Here is a 17,759-nt window from a genome sequence, read left to right on the forward strand (position 1 = left end):
AAAAAAAAAAAAAATCCCGATAAAAATCTGAAATTTTGAAACACCATTTTTTCGTTTAAAAACTGCGTTTTGACACAGAAACTGAAATTTTTGTTTTTGACATGAAACGGCGTTTCTGGAACAGAAACGATACCAAACGGGCCCTAAGCTCTTTCACCCCAAATTGTTTTTTCTCCCTAAAGAGCATTGGTGATTTCTCTCCGTGAAGAAAAGATACTGAGAGAAAGGCGGCGGTTGCTATTTAAAAAATAGTTAGGAGTTAGGACTAAGGAACGGTATTGAGTTCAACAGCTCTACGAATGGTAGCAAGATTGATCGTCTAACACTAAACCCCCAATAGATCAGTTGTAAACCATAAAATGTCGAGAAAATCTGATGAGAATGGTGGGAAGAAATATATTCTACCAGATCAGACATCTTGATGAGGGCCTCCAAGCAAGGATTGTGCTTGATGTTGATCTTGTGAAACTTGATTCGTTCATGGGCATGAACCATCAAAGATATACATAATCTTTTCATCCGAAACGTTAATGATGATGATCATGCGGGAAGTTTTTCGCAAGAGCTTCTCGCATAAATCGGATTCAATACACCCTCATCCACCAATCATGGATATATCGTTGGTGGGCTGATCTCTTTCCCGTCCAAACTATACCTCACTGTTATCGCAAGAGAATATTATCTGTTTTCTCCCCCAGGCACCGTCCCTTAGTCCTAACTCGTAACTGCTCACCCTCTTCCAACAATCATGGGAAAGCACGCTCGGCTGTGAGAAGGGAAGCAGTTGCGCAGGGATGGAGAACGATGACGATTGTGCAGTTCTCAAAGAATGGCGGAAGTGTGCACGAGAATAAAGAAGGGTGAGCACAGGGATAGAGAAGGGTGTTAGATCAAACACCAAGAAACACGAATAATAAAGAGACAATAGATCCGTACGACATAGAGATTTAACGAGGTTTACATACTAGGGTGGTGTGCTACATCCTCGGGCGAAGAAGAAGATGATTCACTATGCAGAAGAGAGATTACACCCTAGCAGCAGCAGCAAGGAAAAAACTCACCCTGAAACCCTAGCTGCGTGAAAACCCTGGAATACAATGATTTTCTCAACAAGCAACAGTACATTATATATACTCCAAAATCGTGGGTCGATCCTATCGGCCCAACCCCTCTGCTTCCATCACAGATCTCAGAAAAATTTTCATTCGAGTCACCACCAAAATATGTCGGATCGGGTCAATCTTCAAAATTGATCAAGAATTTGAAACAAACTTAACAAAGGGAAGAAGGATTTTGCTCATCTCAAACCCACGGTAAAGGTCAGGATATTGAGGGGCTAGTGTAGAAAATGATGGGGTTATATATTTTATTCAAAATAATAAATCATTATTCCAAAGACTTACTTAACAGAGACTGACGGAAGAAGATTAAATCCACGTAAAGAAACTCTTCCAAGTAAATCAATACAATAAAATTGAGATTGTACTTGACAATTTTCATTTTACATGTTTTGTCTTGTAAACAAATGGGACATAGTGTGCAATTTATTACTCTCTAGAGAATATTGGAGAAGGAAAGGTGTTCTAAGTACTTCTAGAACAAGTGAATAATGAGAAGCACTTCCCTTGATAAGATGCTCCCGACAAAAAACAAGCTAGATTATAGTAAAAAAAGGAAAAGGAAGAGGAAAATGATCCTACGTCCACCAGTGAAGGAAAGCTTCATTATGCAAGGAGAGATCTTTTTCATCTTTTTTTTCCTTTTTTAGCTTCATTTGATTGCAAAGAAATTTAAGTTGAAGGAAAGTGAAATTTTCAAATCCAAAAAATCATATTTTGTAATCAATTAAACATATGATTATATTACTAACTTCAAATCATTTCTTACTTGTTTATGATTTAAAAAAAAAAAAAAAAAAAAAAAGGAACGGTTTCCTTTAAAGATAATGTAATAAAAAAATTTACGCCATACCAATGAGGGGTTAAAAAATGGTATCATTCATATGAAGTCTTCATGAGACCCACATGATTAGAATATTAGATAGAGTGTCAGTGTGGATCTCACTATTCATTATATGAGAAGGGTGTAAAAGAATATATATACAAGGGCAAGGAAGCAATCTTTTTCCTATAAAAACTTCACTTTACTTTGCATTTAAATCATATTGGATAATGGTTACAAAGGTTTCCCTATTATATTTAAGATTTTTCATATCTCTTCCCTTTAATTTCCCTTGTATCTAGAGTCTTCATTTCATATTTTGCCTTTTTGTCATTCAACTTCTTTTTTCAGCATTCTTTTTTCCACCTCTGGCAAGAGATTGTTGTCTAATCGTGTGGTCCTCGTACAAATGCAAGGGGCAATGAGAACACCCACAAATGGATCAACATGAATGAGATTTTATTATTATTATCATTATTATTATTTTATAGGATGAGGAATGGTAATTTTGCCAGCCTGAACTTGTGTTCAGACACATGGCCATGCCACTCGTAGGCTCCTTTCTTTTTCCTATAATTCCTATATTGCACATAATCTATAAATTATGATTGTTGAAGAACTTATGCGGAATCGATATTTGATACATGATTAGATAATGACATTGATAATACACCCACAATATTACTAAACCGCCCCATCCAAAAAACTATTTCAACTTAAATGGTTTTCAATGTGTTTTAATTGGGTCATCGCTCCCGTAAGCAACAAATAAAAAACACGTTTTACACTCATTGTTCACATTTAGAACGAGCCACCATCTATTCAATTGGACAAAATGACTCAGACTGGGTTTCTCTCCACCAGTGGTGAAGAGGAATATCTTCTCTACAACTCATTGGTACCAATTGCACATAAAAATAACAACTTTTAATTTCTCAAATAAAGGGTGAGAATGTAATGATGACATAAGACTCCAATTATGATGTCAAATGAAAAGAAAGAATCCCTTCACTCATATTGAATCGTCCAGCCCCTCAAATTATCTATACCTTGATTTTTTTACTGTTTTACGCCTTCCTAATTTGGTATGGATCTCAATCGATACCAATATGAATAGATCGTTATTTGATAAATATACCTAATATCATGAATCATAAACGTTAGCGATCCAGATCTTGATTTTTAAATAGCACCCTTCAACGCATGGTTTTAGGTATTGATATTGTATCGGTCATATCGTATCGGTATCGATTGAGACCAATCCTAATATTTAGCCAATCTAAGATCAGGTATTGCATCAGTATTAAGGGTAAAATCATTAAAAACAAAAATACTTAATTTTAATGAGAATAAGGATAATATTAACTGATCTAGATCAATATAGCAGATACTAGATCAATATCAAATCAATATCAACCAATAACTTAATCCTTGTTTAAACGTCAATCACGTAGGAAATACGGCACTAGCTGAACCTCACTGGGTCCTTGTCGTTCCACAACCTCTACATTTTTCTTTTAAGACCATTTATATATAGATTTAAGTAAGGTTTTTATAATCTTTTTGAGTAATTGATGAGTTATCAAATTAATCTAATCTCTTCAATTCCACAAACCCTATATTTTTTTAAGCCAAGTGGCTTTAATTTTAATACTTTAAAGGCTTAAAGCTTCCTCTGGCCCATCTCTCTCACATCTCTCCTCTTTTATATATATATATATATATATATATAAGAAAAAATGTTGGGTATGCCACCGATATCAAGTATACTAGCACCCATTGTGTCTATCTCTCTCTTCCCTTTTTCTGAAATAACCTTTATATATTTCCTGAATGATACTCCATCATGTGTTCCTATTGGTACTATTTGCGAGTATACTTGATATCGATGGTATACCTATCCCTCTCCCTATATATATATATAGAGGGAGAGAAGAGAGAGAGAGAGAGATGATCAAGTCAATAATGTCTCCATCTAGAAGGGACAATGGAAGAAGAAACCGTTACCTCACTCGTGTGGTTGTGTGGTCATGTAAGTTGTACCTTGAAACCACCCCCTAATATTATTAATAATTTTTTTTTTCTTTTTCTGATAAGATTCCCACCTCTCTTTCTCTTTATTTATTTATTTAAGGATTACACATCAGTTATAACACTCTATCTCTGATAGCTACACTTGATTAATTATAAACCTCTAGTCATGAAGATTGAATAATGGTCAAGGAATTAGAATTAAATTGAGTGACCCAAATGGCTGATCAGCCGGCCAATCTCAATTTCGGCTGATTCTTCCAAGTTTATTTTCATTTTTAGCCATTGTTTTCGTTCTTTTAGTCGGTAAAATAGTTGAAAATTTATTAAATTTATTTTTTATAATAAAACTTTAGAACTTATTTTAAATAAAAATTAAAAAAAAAATTAATGAGCTTAAAAAATCTTTGTTTCTCTTTTCTAATTTCAATTTCTATGCTTTTGGTCCGATTCTAAAACCATTTCAGATCAGAACTTATAAAGACTGATCTCATGGCTGATTATGGGTTCTCAAACCTTGGATCAAACCATTAGTCAAGTGAATGTGTGGCTCTTCATTCAGAATGAAAGTTAAGTAAACCCAGCGCAATCCAATAATGTTTTGGGAAAGAGAGTTAATTGTTGCAAATGAATGTGTATCTAATTTAGGTACAAGCGGGTGCGAAAAGAAAGCACTGCCCCCCTCCCCCAAACTTCCACATGCCCTAAAGATACCTCCATACAGTCTCTTATTGATTTACACGTTGACACAGTGGACACCCAAGCAGGTAGCATTCTCCTGCTTGTATATTTTATATCAAACATCAAAAAGCCAACCTAGATAGAAAGAACTTGGCCAGTGTGAGAAATTAGTCCCTTATGTCCCTTGCATGGATTTAGGAGATGGTATCGATATCTGTCGATAGTGATCCGATATCAACTTAGATTAGATTGGATTGGATTGAATTGGCGAGTATCGACCGGTTTTATCCTTGGTTTTTTTTTTTAAAGGTATAATTTTTTCTTTTTTGTTACCTACCCTTGAAATGATACAGATAACCGATCCGGATCGAGTAGGGATCAGGGATCAGTCTCAACTGATACAATACTTGAAAGTTGAAACCATGATCCATTGTTTAAAACACTAATTATGTGATTAAGTGGACTTTGATTTGATTTGCCGTTTCATGGTTGAATGTAATTTAATCAAGAGCATAATTTTGACCATTCTCAATTCGACACCTAAGCACAAAGGATTTTCTTGAGTAGTATTATTATATTATTTATTATTATTATTGATTGATTGATTACCTAAAGAATAGTTGTTACTTTCAAAGGCATTAATATTGTTGACACCTGTGGAGATTAGGAGAGATAACATAATTATGTTTTGCACATGGATCAACCAAGAAAATCCAGGTGTTGGCCTACTCATTGGCCGGACTGCAACCATGCAGGATAATACAATTCCACCCAACCACCTTTCAAGTTTCAGTAATCAAATCTTTGATAATCAACCACTTAAACAATAATTAATTAAACTATATCTTAATAAAATAACTCTAAATTAGAAATATACTATGTTTGATTACATATCAAAACAACCATAACTCCCAAGAAACTTTGTTTGTCTAGTTGTGGACTATAGTTGATCAGCAACAATGGTGAAAGATTTCAATAAGACAATCCCTTTATTAAAGGATCCAATGGCATTCCTCCACCATCTTCCCCACCCTCCACCTCCCTCTCAGAACCTAAATTTGGCTTGGCTTATCCTTGTCAGGAATCTGGGTAGGTAGTTGGTTTGGATTTGAATACTAAATTCTTGCTTATACTTATAGGATAGACTTATGATTTGATTCACCACTGATGTATAGTCAAAGATAAGTAACCATAATAGTTAACTTCATAGTATATGTTTATTGTTGTCATTTGCTACATATCTATCAGTCAAAGTTGGCATAAAACTCTTATGGACCAACAAATGTGTTTATCCATAGTTTCCATTATTAGGCCACAATAATTTTCGTGTTAACTAAATTATGGGAAAGAGTTCTCTGGGCAAAGGGCATAGGGGAGTGCATCAATGAGTGTACGTATGGGGCAACGAAATCATTGCATGTGTGTGTATGAGAGAGAGAGAGAAAAGAGGGAGGGTGCTAGTGTATCCTTCCTGGATGACTCGACAAACCCTTTCCCCTAAATTACTTCCAAGTTTTTATTTGAAAATTATGATTTCAACCTGATTTGTCTTGAGGCTGGTATGGCATAATAAATTTCTACTTTATTAAATTGTGAGAGGTTTCTCGGAGTAAGTTGCAAAGGGAAGTTTGCTAGTGACATATGAGAGAGAAAAAATCCTCTGCCGTTGGCTCAAAGAACCTTCTCCCTTGCATTATTTGTAATTTCCCCCCCCCCCCACCCAAATTATGGTTTCTACCTGACTTGCTTCAAGACTAGCATAGCAAAGTAGCAAACAACAATTACATCATTTAAAAAAACGTTGATTGGAGAATGGTCAAAACAAGTTGTACCATCTTTTGTTTTTGGGTATAAAACATAAGCTATACCATCACAACCTAGAAAAGAAGAAAATGACATGATTATCTTTACACCCGTAGTAAAGAGGAAATCGTCAATGCCTAACGTTTTGGATTAGTATGAGAGAGGATATTTTTGACCATATATGATGGAAAGTGGGAATTTAATGACAGCACAGGAGTTCAATCACATGTTCACATCTCTCGAAATGAAACCTTATTCAAGATATAAATAACAAAATAAAAAAGAATAAAAAAAACAATTACACAACCACAATGCAAGGATATATTTGGTTTAGGAAGATGCCTACTTCCACTAAGAGATGAGAGAAATTTTCGTTAGCAAAGAAAGGGTCATACACTATCTCTCATGCCTTCACTGTTTACAAAGAATTTCTATAAACCTAATAAATCTTACTAAAAAAAATAGTAACCACAATAATTTCATTGCAGCAATTTACAAAAAAACCAGGATATAAATTTTCTGAAATCCCCCATGTAAAGTCTTATGGGCTTTTAACAACCCTTTGGTCTACCAAACGAAAACAATCTTTTTTTATTTTTATTTTTTTGGTATCTAGGCATTTGGCCTAACTAGCCTCGTGATTTTAACTCAAAATCACACGTTTCCTCGTGTAAAGGTCTCTTACCAACTCGATTACACCCTTGGGGTTTCGAGAAAACAATCGACTATTTAATGCATAGAATACAAGATATCAAGGATTGTAGGAATGTGCACGATGCATCACAAGCACAATACGCAACACTCTCATCTTATATTTTCTTTATTTTTTTTTGTTAATAAAAAAAAGTTATTGACTCCATGATATTAATCATAGACCCAGGTTGAAGCCCCTATAAATAGTGTTTTTTCAAGACAAACGAGTAATAATTGAGTATGCCAACTGAAAAGGTGATGACACAAGGCTTCCTTCTAGTAGGTGACCAACCCTTTTGGCAATGGATTACAATCGGGGATTTAAAAATTGAATCGATCGATCTCTCTCAATTCTAGCCGATTTGGATCAATCCCAACTGAACCGGTAGGAGGAATCTGTAGGCCGCTTATTGGGTTTTCAAGCCGATCCAGCTCATGGTTTGATTTATCCTTCAGTTGACTCCATGTGTTCCATTCTCATGCTCATCATCAATGGAGAATGGAGAATGAAGTGTGATACAACCAGAGTACAACAGTAAATGGTTAGTTTTGGCCAGTTGGCATTTCATATTTGAAATATTTTTTTTTTCTCTTCTGGGTAGAAGTTGATATTTGAATTTGAAGGCTTATTAATTCATTTTCCTCTGTTTTATGGAAGCATAGTCAATCTCTTCTTTCCTTAATAAATGTCTCATTCAAGTTACTGGGCAGCTGCTTTTATTTAATAACGCGGTTTTTTTCTTTTAAAGTTGGATTAGACTCTAAAGAGGGAAAAATCCAATTCTAAAATTGAAAAATAAAAAATAAAATAAAAATTAAAAAAGGGTAGAAGGAAAATATGTATTTTAATGGAAGAAGCAATTAAGAAAAGCACTCTCAAGGCTATTAGCAGAGCTTCGGTCAGATCGACTTTCGCGGAAGCAAAGGGAAAGGATTGGATGTTCCAAGCAAAACTGATAAAGATGAACTCAAGAACCCAGAAAACTAATTTGTTTAAGCATTTAAGGAAAGGAAATTTAAATACTTTTTAGGAAAAGTTAATTAATAGCGAATACGATACTACTAAATATAAAACAAAACGCTCTCTCTCAGTCTCTAGAGTTGTTAGCTCGCTAGCTCATCTGGTTTGGTTGCTTTGTTTATCTTCTCTGTCTGTCTGTGAGAAGCTCACACAAGAAGCTGAGCGGCCATGGGCTGGTTTCCTTGTTCTGGAAATTCGGAGAAGAAAACGAAGAAGAAGAAGCAACAGAAGGCAGATGATCAGATCCAACCCACTTCAGGTATTTTCTTTAGAAATCATTTTTGTTTGTTATTTTGAAGACCCATCGTTTTAGTTTAATGGGGTTCAACCTTGAATATCTATTTTCTCCCTCTCCCCTAAAAAAAAGGGGGTTCTGGGATTCTCTCTCCTAGATTCTCTTTGAACTGATTAAAATGGGTGTAATTGGATGATCTCGGGGTTACCCATTTAGGGTTTTGAATTATTCTTTGGATCTACTTGGATTCCACTGGGGTTAGCTTGAGGTTTCTCGAGTACAGTTATTACGTTTATTCAGTTTGGAATCGTCTCGCTCTCTTTCTCTGTGGAATGGGTTCTTCGATGATTGGCTTTGACATGTATCTTTGTTGAGCTCTTGAAATCTTCGTTGTGAAACTGATGATTTTTCTGTTCAGAGGGTGTGGAGTTTGTTTTCATTGGCTTCTGATAATGTTAGTTTCATAAAACTTCAGGTTCTTCCTTCTTTTTTTTTTCTTTTTTTTTTTTTGGGTTAGGTTCTGTTGGTTCTCACGCTCTCTTCTATTAGTCTCAGATATCGCCATTGTCATCTATGAACTGTGGTCGCATGGTTTCAAGTTAGGGCTTGCCTAAGGCGACATGTAACAAGCGGTTTAGCCTTCTAAATGACAGAGGTAGTCTCAGTTCTTCCCGTCTTCTTGATGGGTTACCAGGAACACAGTTCCTGGTGAAGCTTATATTCCTCTTCGCTAAATTTTACGGTTATTATTAAGAAAACGACCAGCAAGGCAACGTTTTCTCCCCCCCCCCTCTTTCTTCCCTCTTTGGGCCGCTGGGGTGGGGGGGAGGGGTTCGGTTTCGATGCATTAAGGAGTTGAGTTCCCGCAGGTCATATCACATACCGATTCCATTTCTGTTTGTTTTTTACATGTCTTGTTATTTCTCAAGATAAATTAATATTGTCTCGTCTAATGATAGAACGAACGAACTAGTTCTTTCCAAGCAGAAAAATTGTAAGTATTGTGGGATGGATTGGGTGCCATTAATCAGACAATTTTGTGTTAGTGGTATTTTGTTTCTTTTGGGTGATTGGAAAAATCTGAGCTCAAATCACTCTTCAGCGTTACTGTCTTTTGTGTAGTTCCCTTGAATGTTCTCTGAGCTGCTTAATGGAAATATTCCTTTTACCCCGTTGTTAGGATCAAATCAGAACCTGCTTTTGTTTATGTGATGTGCATTATGGTATTTTCACTGCCTGTTCCCTTTAGAGGAGTTTATTGTATCATTCACCCCCTCCAAACAACTTTTTCCCCTCTTTGCAGATAAACTGAAGGTAAGTCCCTCATTGGATCTGAAGAAGGAGCCTCCAAAGACTGGAGGATCCAGTCACATTGCAGCGCAGACATTTCCATTCCGTGAATTAGCAGCTGCTACAAAGAATTTCAGAACGGATTGTCTCCTGGGGGAGGGAGGTTTTGGTAGAGTTTATAAAGGACGATTGGAGAGTACTAACCAGGTTGGTTTGGCTTATTGGACCTTGATAAGATTTTAAAAAGAAAAAAAGAGCATCTATGCAGGTTTTGCATGCATAGGCTTTGTTGTGACGATTTCTGTTCTCTTAATCTTATTAATTAAATTTCCCTCTTTGGTGGATTTCCTTTAGTAACTTTGAATCATCTGTATTATTGGAGTTAGAAGACTGGAGTTTCTGTTCTTGTAGTCTTATTACTAAAATTTTCCTCATTGGTGAATTTCCTTTTGGAACTTTGAAGTACCCGAGTTTATTGGAGTCATCTGTTCTTGATATCACTCGTGATTGTCAGTGTTTGATGGGGACTTTGCCTCACAGTTGTTGATTTTTTTATCCATCCTAATCCTATAAATTTTTGGTGTTTCTGAATGTAGGTTGTGGCAATCAAGCAACTTGATCGTAATGGATTGCAAGGGAACAGGGAATTCCTTGTTGAAGTCTTGATGTTGAGTTTACTTCACCATCCTAACCTTGTTAATTTGATTGGGTACTGTGCTGATGGAGATCAGAGACTTCTCGTTTATGAATACATGCCATTGGGATCTTTGGAAGACCATCTACATGGTATATATGCGAAACCTGACCACAATTTTCCTTCTCTCTCCCTTTTTTTTTTTTTGGTGGGGGTGGGGTGGATAACCTATCATTATGATAACTATTTTGGATACTTCTCTTTTACATGCTTTTGGTACACCAAAGGATGAGTCTTCATTATGTGTCCTTTTTAAAATCCATATCATACACTTGTTTTCCAGACCTCCCACCAGATAAGAAACGACTTGACTGGATTACTAGGATGAAAATAGCAGCTGGCGCAGCGAAGGGCTTGGAGCATTTACATGATAAGGCGAATCCCCCTGTTATATACCGTGATCTAAAATGCTCAAATATATTGCTTGGTGAGGGATATTATCCAAAGCTGTCTGATTTTGGCTTGGCTAAACTTGGACCTGTTGGGGATAAGACCCATGTCTCCACTAGGGTGATGGGCACATATGGATATTGTGCCCCAGAGTATGCAATGACAGGTCAACTTACACTGAAATCTGATGTTTATAGCTTTGGGGTTGTTCTTTTGGAGATCATCACAGGCAGGAAAGCAATTGACAATTCAAAAGCTGCCGGAGAACACAATCTGGTTGCATGGGTAAGAGCCATATTATTTTTTCCTTGAATATATATATATATATATATTTTTTATAATGTCTTCTCAACTTGGAAGTGCTTACAATAGTCCTACAGTTCTAATCACCTGTGATGCTCTTAGGACTGTTGAACTTGATTCACGAGGAAGGTGAACCAAGAATTTCCTGGTAGTTTTATTGCTTTTTATGGGAACTGTGACGCTTTCCAGAATTGAAAATTTTAGGTTTATTCATTCTGATTTTATCCAGATTATCTAATGCATCACCCACACTGTATGACAGTAATCCTAATTCAAATTCTACTCTTTCCTATTATATATTACTTATAATTCGTTTAATTTTTTCTTGCAAAAAAAATTACATGGTTAATGAAAATTTTGACAGAAATTATTAGGGAAAATGTGGGTGTCTTTGTGATCCTCTGATTGGATCAGATTCGATCTATTTACTCGTTGGATCATCAGAGCATGATTGGATTGGATCAGACCCTTAAAAGTAAGCAACTTATCGAATAGGACCCAGCTCAAAATCCAATCTGTTGTCATAGTGGGGAGGGGGATGAAGGAACTATGCTAAATGGGTGTGTTATTAGGTCATGCTTCCAAATAAGTTTCTTATTTCTAGTTATTGTTGCACAAGGATAATCCGCTTTATTAGTAATGAGAAATATAAAAGAGAAGGAAAAAGTACATGTACTTGTTGTAAGTTGATGGCTTTCTTGCATATAAATGTTCTATCTCTGGGGTTTGATTGCAGGCACGACCACTGTTCAAAGATCGGAGGAAATTCTCACAAATGGCAGACCCTACGCTGCAGGGCCAGTATCCCATGAGGGGCTTGTACCAAGCACTCGCTGTTGCTGCAATGTGTGTTCAGGAGCAGCCCAACATGCGTCCTCTCATAGCTGATGTGGTTACTGCTCTGACTTACCTTGCTTCCCAATCATATGACCCTGAAAGCCAACCAGTCCAAAGCTTCCGAATGGCCCCACCTACTCCTCCTCGAACAAGAAGGGACAGTGACAGGAGACTTAATGGTGGTGGTGGTAGTGGGTCTGAGAGAGACCAAGCCAGAGGATTTAATTAAGACTCGAACCACTGTGAGCAAGTTGAGTTTTCCTTCATGGTTGGATTGGATTTCTGTGGATTTCAGTCTCTGCCTGAATTGGCTGCTGATTTGGAAGTTATCCATCTGATGTTTTTGTTTTGTGATCATTGATCACGTGCATCAGAGCTTTCACTGCTATGCATTTTTTTCTGCTGCACATGTGGTGGTTCCTGCTTATCAAATTTTGTATCTCCCCAGATAACAGGTGCCTTTCCCACCCTTGTTCTGTCTGAAGCTACTGGGAATTTGAATTGTCAAACCCCACCCCCAAAACCCAAATTTTTACCTCCCCATTCAGTGTACATGTGAGCTTGGGTCCTTGTATCTATGTGTTAATCTAGACATTCGTGTCTGCCATAGTTTAATTGAATTTGATTTTTACATATGCAGTTCCTTATCTTTTTTGTTCCCTTGCACCTGTACAATTGAATTCACCTACTGAAGCTTACTTGTAATTAATCATTGGTCCATCTTTGGTGTGAGTGGGTTGGAGAGGGTATAACCAAGAAACTTTTCTGGTTTCTGGTCATGGGCCTTATTTCTGGTACCACGGTAAAACTATTTGTCTATTGGATAGGTCACTTGTCAAATTTAGTGAGTTATTTCAACTGTATTGGTCACCAAGTATGGGGCTTGAACCACCTATACCAAATTTAAATTATGAACAGAATTTTCTTTCATCCGTGACCGAAGGAAGGGTATTTGGGGCTTAGTTATTAAGAGTTGGGAGTTGATAGTAGACTTACTGTTTCAGGAGTCCCATCATATGGCACAAACTTTGCCTTGCATTATTAACTTGTAGAAATGTTGGTTATGGCAGATGGAAGCTAAAGGTATTTCGGTTTGGAAAGGAGAGGAGACCGAAATCCATACCCTGTGAGACCCAAATGTAATATCTTCATCCTCAGCCGTTGGATTGGTGAGTGACGTGTCAGGAGCCGAAGACCTCCCCGCCAGTCTCCACAGACGATTTTTTTCCTTCAGGGGCCAAGAAGGCCTTAATGTGCAGCACAACCTCCCTTTCATAGAAGCATATTACACTGTCGTCACCACCCATGTTTATACTCTGAAATTGGAACATATGGGCAATCCGATCGGCCAAATCAATTCAGATTCTGGAGTGGCTAGTTTTCGAGACCAGATTTATGGGTTTAAGATCTGAGAGGCCGATTCAAGGGTTTCTGGGTTGATTCCAACTCGAGTCCCACATTTGATTGGACTTCGAAGGTCGCGGCTGCTTGGCACTTTGGCTTCTCTATAATACAAGCTGAGATATTTTACCGATTATAGTCATGACACAAGAATTATGTTTTAACAGATAAAGTCCAAACGCTTAGGCTATGTTTGTAGCCAAGAAAAGAAAATAATACAATAAGTACATAAAATTTTTTTTTTTCTTTTTCTTTTTCTTTTCATGGCTTTCAAACATAGAAATAGAAACATGATGAGGAAGACAAGCACAGAAAAGGGGGAAAAAATGATTAAAGTTCATTTTTCTCATCTATTATTAGTAATAAATGAACAACAAATAATGAGCCACACCACTACATTGATTCTGCCTAACAAATTACTACCAGAGACTAAATTTTTTAGCTCTACGGATTGATATTGATACAGGAGGATAGCTCTCATACCTAAAAAGGATAGGTGTATTATACAAGCTCATGCATGGAAAATTTCCACAGTACAATCATTTAGGATATGAGAACATTATAGCTGGGTGGAAAGAGAGCAAATTGGGGAGCTCCCAGAATACTCTCAAATTGATCATCCTTAATCGCATCCTATTTTTCTTGCTCTTGTGGGTCATTCATGTCCTTGTGCGGTGTAACTGGACTCTGTTCTGACTCGTTGGAATTGCCTTCACTTGGCTCCTCAGGATTGCTCAATTTTCCCTGTTCCATTCAATAAAAATACAAGTAAACAAATATTAGGATGAGGGTAAGTGTTGGAATACGGCTAAAAGATGATGTCAAACATTACCCACATAAAATTTACTTCCTGAGTGGATTGCCTAGTCAATAATATATTAGTTATTTAGCTAAAAAATATATTAAATATATATTTTACTTGTAAACCTCTCTCGGATGGGGTAAGTCGAAGAGGGGATAAGGGGAAGGAGAGAATGAAGCCTAGAGAAATTGCAAGGCAAGGCAAGGAGAGAGAGAGAGATCCGGAATTGACCGAGGGGTCTGATAAGGGGAGACCGGAGTCAATGAGGAATGAGAACAACGAAATTGTTCGACAGAGAGAGGAATGAGAACAAAGAAATTGTTCAACAAGAGAGACAGAAGAAAAAAAAGCACAGAGAGAACATCAAGAAAACATGAATTTTTCCAAAAAATTTAAAATCTATATGGAACATGGCCAAAATTTGCTGCTTTGCCACATTATTCGCAATGTGGCAGAGATGAAGAAATACCCTTAGCCTGCCACATTACAATTCAACAAACCATTGTTTATGGTCTATGTTCTTTTATAGTTCATATAGTCTATACTGTTAAGTCACCCAAAGATTTAGATGGAAAATATATATATAGTATTTAAAAAAATATATAATATTCTTACCTTGTTCCAATCACGCCAGCCGAGTCCAAATGGTCTAGACAGCAAACTGACTTTTCTTGTGGGCATGTCCTGTGTAGGCTCCTGAGTAACTCGGACTGCTGAAGAATCCTGCTGCACCGATCTACAACACATACAACCATCAATAAGCAGCAATTCTATGACATGATTTCAGAGGAAGAACAGCAGTACTAAAGTTTTTCCAATTTATTCCCTTTTTCTTTTCCCTTTCTTTCCCATATAGCACTTCAGTAGCTGAGGTCTAAACCAAGAACAAATGTGATCCACGCCCATAAAGAAACAAACAGTGAGAAGTAAAATCAATTTTCATTTCAAGAAAAAAATAGGTTTCTCTCAATGTTCACAGACATCAAGAGTCATCAGAGATACTGATGGAGTAGCCTTAGGGAAGAGAGGGAAAATCGCATAAAGAGGGGAAAGGGATCACAGCAAGGCACAAATTCACTAATCTAAATTCTATTCAACTAAATTCACTCTAAAAATCAAACATTGAGTTATGCAAGTATATAAAGGGAAAATAAAACACTCCTACTTAGACTCCAAAACTGAAACCTACTTCTCTACCTCCTACGTATCCTACTCAAAGAAAAATAAAAGACATAATGTAAAACTAACTACAGCCAGCCCTTGTTGGACCAAAAACCTAGGCTAGACTGGTTCTTCTTGGCCCTTGGCTTCCACAACCGGTTCTGCTAGTCCAACCAGGTAAGTGCAACTGTATCTACATCAGCTCTAAAGAACTCGACTCCGTCAAGTTTGGATGAGGTCCAAGAATGCCGTCAGAGTCAATATGCTTGATGAGAAAAGTACTAACTGTCTTCTTAAGCTTGAGAGGGGGAAGATCTTTTGCTGGAAGGAACTCATCTCCAGGCCACCACGCTGAAAAGAGTATGTATTCTCATATCCACAGTGCTTGGCTTTCTTGTCGAATAACCATGGGCGCCCTAAAAGAATGTGATAGACTTTCAGAGGGAGAACATCACACTGAACCTGATCAATCAGTCCACCAATGGAATACATGAACAAACACCTTTCATGAATTTTCAAATTATTGTTGTTCACCCATCCAACCTTGTAGGGGATTTGGATGAGGCTCAGTTTTCAGTCCCAACTTGCGAACATCTTCAGCAACAACATTGTTACAACTGTCGGGGTCAATCACCATATTACACAAGCTATCATTGCATTGCACCCTAGTCTGAAAGATATGGTTACGGCGCCAATCGTCCTCTTCAGGAATCTTCTATGTAGTCAAAAGAGGACGGATCACATAGAACGGTTGAGGCTCACCATCATTGTCACCATCATTAATCTCATTAGGATCATGATCGCATTCAGCCTCCAGATTTACTGTTCCTGTTTTCGGTTGCTCTTCTTATGCATAGGGTATAAAATTGTCCTTGTCGATGTAGGCTAACAACCGGTTAGGACATTGATTAGCTCTATGCCCGTACCCCTTGCATGAGAAACATTGAATAGCCTCCTTTGGAAATACTAAGTTCCTGTCATAACCACGCTGAGGTGAGGAGTATGGCTGATTAGGTCGTGAAGATGTCATAGATGAAGCACTAGCCTGTGGTCTGCTAATTGACTTTTCCTGTGTAGATGACTGTGGCTGAATAGAACTAGGAACTCTAGGAAAATCATCTGTAAATGGCCTCCGATTGTATGGGCGTTTCAGACTTTCCTCAACCTAATATGCTACCTGTACGGCATCTTCCATTGTGGGCAGTCGGCTAGAGGCAAGGGCAACACTAAGTTGGGGGTGCAAACCATTGCGAAATTGTGCCACCAATACTTCTTCATCCCACTCAAAATCAGAATGAGTGGCCAAATAATAAAATCTAGCAATATACTCTTCAACGGTCAAATTCTCCTGTTTCAACTGTGCAAACATAAGATGCATTCGTTGCTTGTAATCAGAAGGTAAGAATATCCGGTTCATGACTTCGTGCATTTCAGCCTAAGTAGTGACCAAACCAATGCCTCGGGTTCAGTTCTGTTGTTGCTTGATCCACCAGATTCGGGCCGTGCCTTTCAATTTGGCCTCTGCAAATAGGATCTTTCGGGCCTCAGTCAACCTGTACCATCTAAAGAATGTTTCTAAGCTGTGAATCTAGTCAAGGTACAGTTCTAGATTATTATCTCTATTAAAATCAAGGACATCTAACCTTGTTGCTTTCTGCTCCATCATCATATATGCCAGTTCCATATGGTGGTGCAGGTGGTGGCGGTGGTGTATGATGTGGTGGTGGATCCTGTGGAATGATGTTGGAAGAATCCCCAGATTGAATGTGATTTTTCCTTTATCTGCTGCCACCGAACAATCAATAGAAGCTTTCATGGATTCTATCATTGTCATAATAGCTTCAATTTTTGCATCATTTTCTCCCTTATAGGAGTTCAGCTGTTGAACAACTTCACTATTGGCTACCATGGTGGAGATGAGCAAAATTACACTTGAATATGATGGTAAAATAGCAAATAGATGGAAACTTAAAGGAGAATGGCAGAATGGTAATTACCTCACTTTTTTTTTTTAACAACTTGAAACACGAAATTATGGGACAGCAATCTAAGAAGGTGTAAAAGAAATATAATGTGGGGCAGGGTTCTAACTGAAAATAAGGAAAATTATGAGATAAAAGGGAATTAAGGATAATGGGAAGGGTAGTTCAGAAAATAAGAGATAATAAAAGGGTAATTCTGAAATAGAGGAATTAGGAATGAGAAATAAAAAGGAATAAAGGGTTGGAGATTTGGATTACCGACAAAAGGTTTTCTCCTTCTTGGAGACGGAACTAGACGGAGAAGAAGGCGGAATAGTTTGATCGATCGAACCAGGTATGTTCCTCTTGCTTTTCTCGCCTTCTCTTCTTCTTCTCGTCACTCTTCTCTTCTGAACTTCTTCTTCTGTTCTTTTTTTTTTTTCTGAACTTCTTTCTTCTTTCTCTTCTTCTTTTATTCTTTTCTTCTCTACTCCTCTTCTTCTTTTCTTCTTGTG

At 37.3% G+C, this 17,759-nt stretch overlaps 2 protein-coding genes across 2 annotated transcripts in view; one reads left to right on the forward strand and one right to left on the reverse strand.

Moving 5' to 3' along the window:
* The first annotated feature begins 7,922 nt into the window (after positions 1 to 7,922).
* LOC122057500 (probable serine/threonine-protein kinase PBL7) lies at positions 7,923 to 12,552 on the forward strand. The gene is made up of 5 exons (XM_042619619.1): positions 7,923 to 8,429; positions 9,709 to 9,902; positions 10,292 to 10,481; positions 10,673 to 11,064; positions 11,819 to 12,552. Exons 1-5 carry the CDS (start codon positions 8,339 to 8,341, stop codon positions 12,146 to 12,148), a joined length of 1,197 nt encoding a protein of 398 aa, XP_042475553.1. The 5' UTR covers positions 7,923 to 8,338; the 3' UTR covers positions 12,149 to 12,552.
* Positions 12,553 to 13,647: 1,095 nt separating this feature from the next.
* Positions 13,648 to 17,759, reverse strand: part of LOC122057501 — a gene marked incomplete at its 5' end in the record, with an annotated part of 11,011 nt that continues 6,899 nt past the window's right edge. Inside the window, 2 exon segments of the mRNA XM_042619620.1 lie at positions 13,648 to 14,064; positions 14,738 to 14,858. Of these exon segments, the coding sequence (XP_042475554.1) occupies positions 13,954 to 14,064; positions 14,738 to 14,858 (232 nt within the window).

The sequence above is a fragment of the Macadamia integrifolia genome, chromosome 12 (assembly GCF_013358625.1).
Source record: "Macadamia integrifolia cultivar HAES 741 chromosome 12, SCU_Mint_v3, whole genome shotgun sequence".
In the NCBI taxonomy this organism is placed as follows: Eukaryota; Viridiplantae; Streptophyta; class Magnoliopsida; order Proteales; family Proteaceae; genus Macadamia; species Macadamia integrifolia.

Excerpts from the sequence above, each read along its gene's own strand:
- LOC122057500 (XM_042619619.1), top strand. The coding sequence starts at position 8,339 with ATGGGCTGGTTTCCTTGTTCTGGAAATTCGGAGAAGAAAACGAAGAAG. Across the intron at positions 8,430-9,708 it reads TCAGATCCAACCCACTTCAG|ATAAACTGAAGGTAAGTCCC; the intron begins GTATTTTCTTTA and ends CCCTCTTTGCAG. Across the intron at positions 11,065-11,818 it reads AACACAATCTGGTTGCATGG|GCACGACCACTGTTCAAAGA; the intron begins GTAAGAGCCATA and ends GTTTGATTGCAG.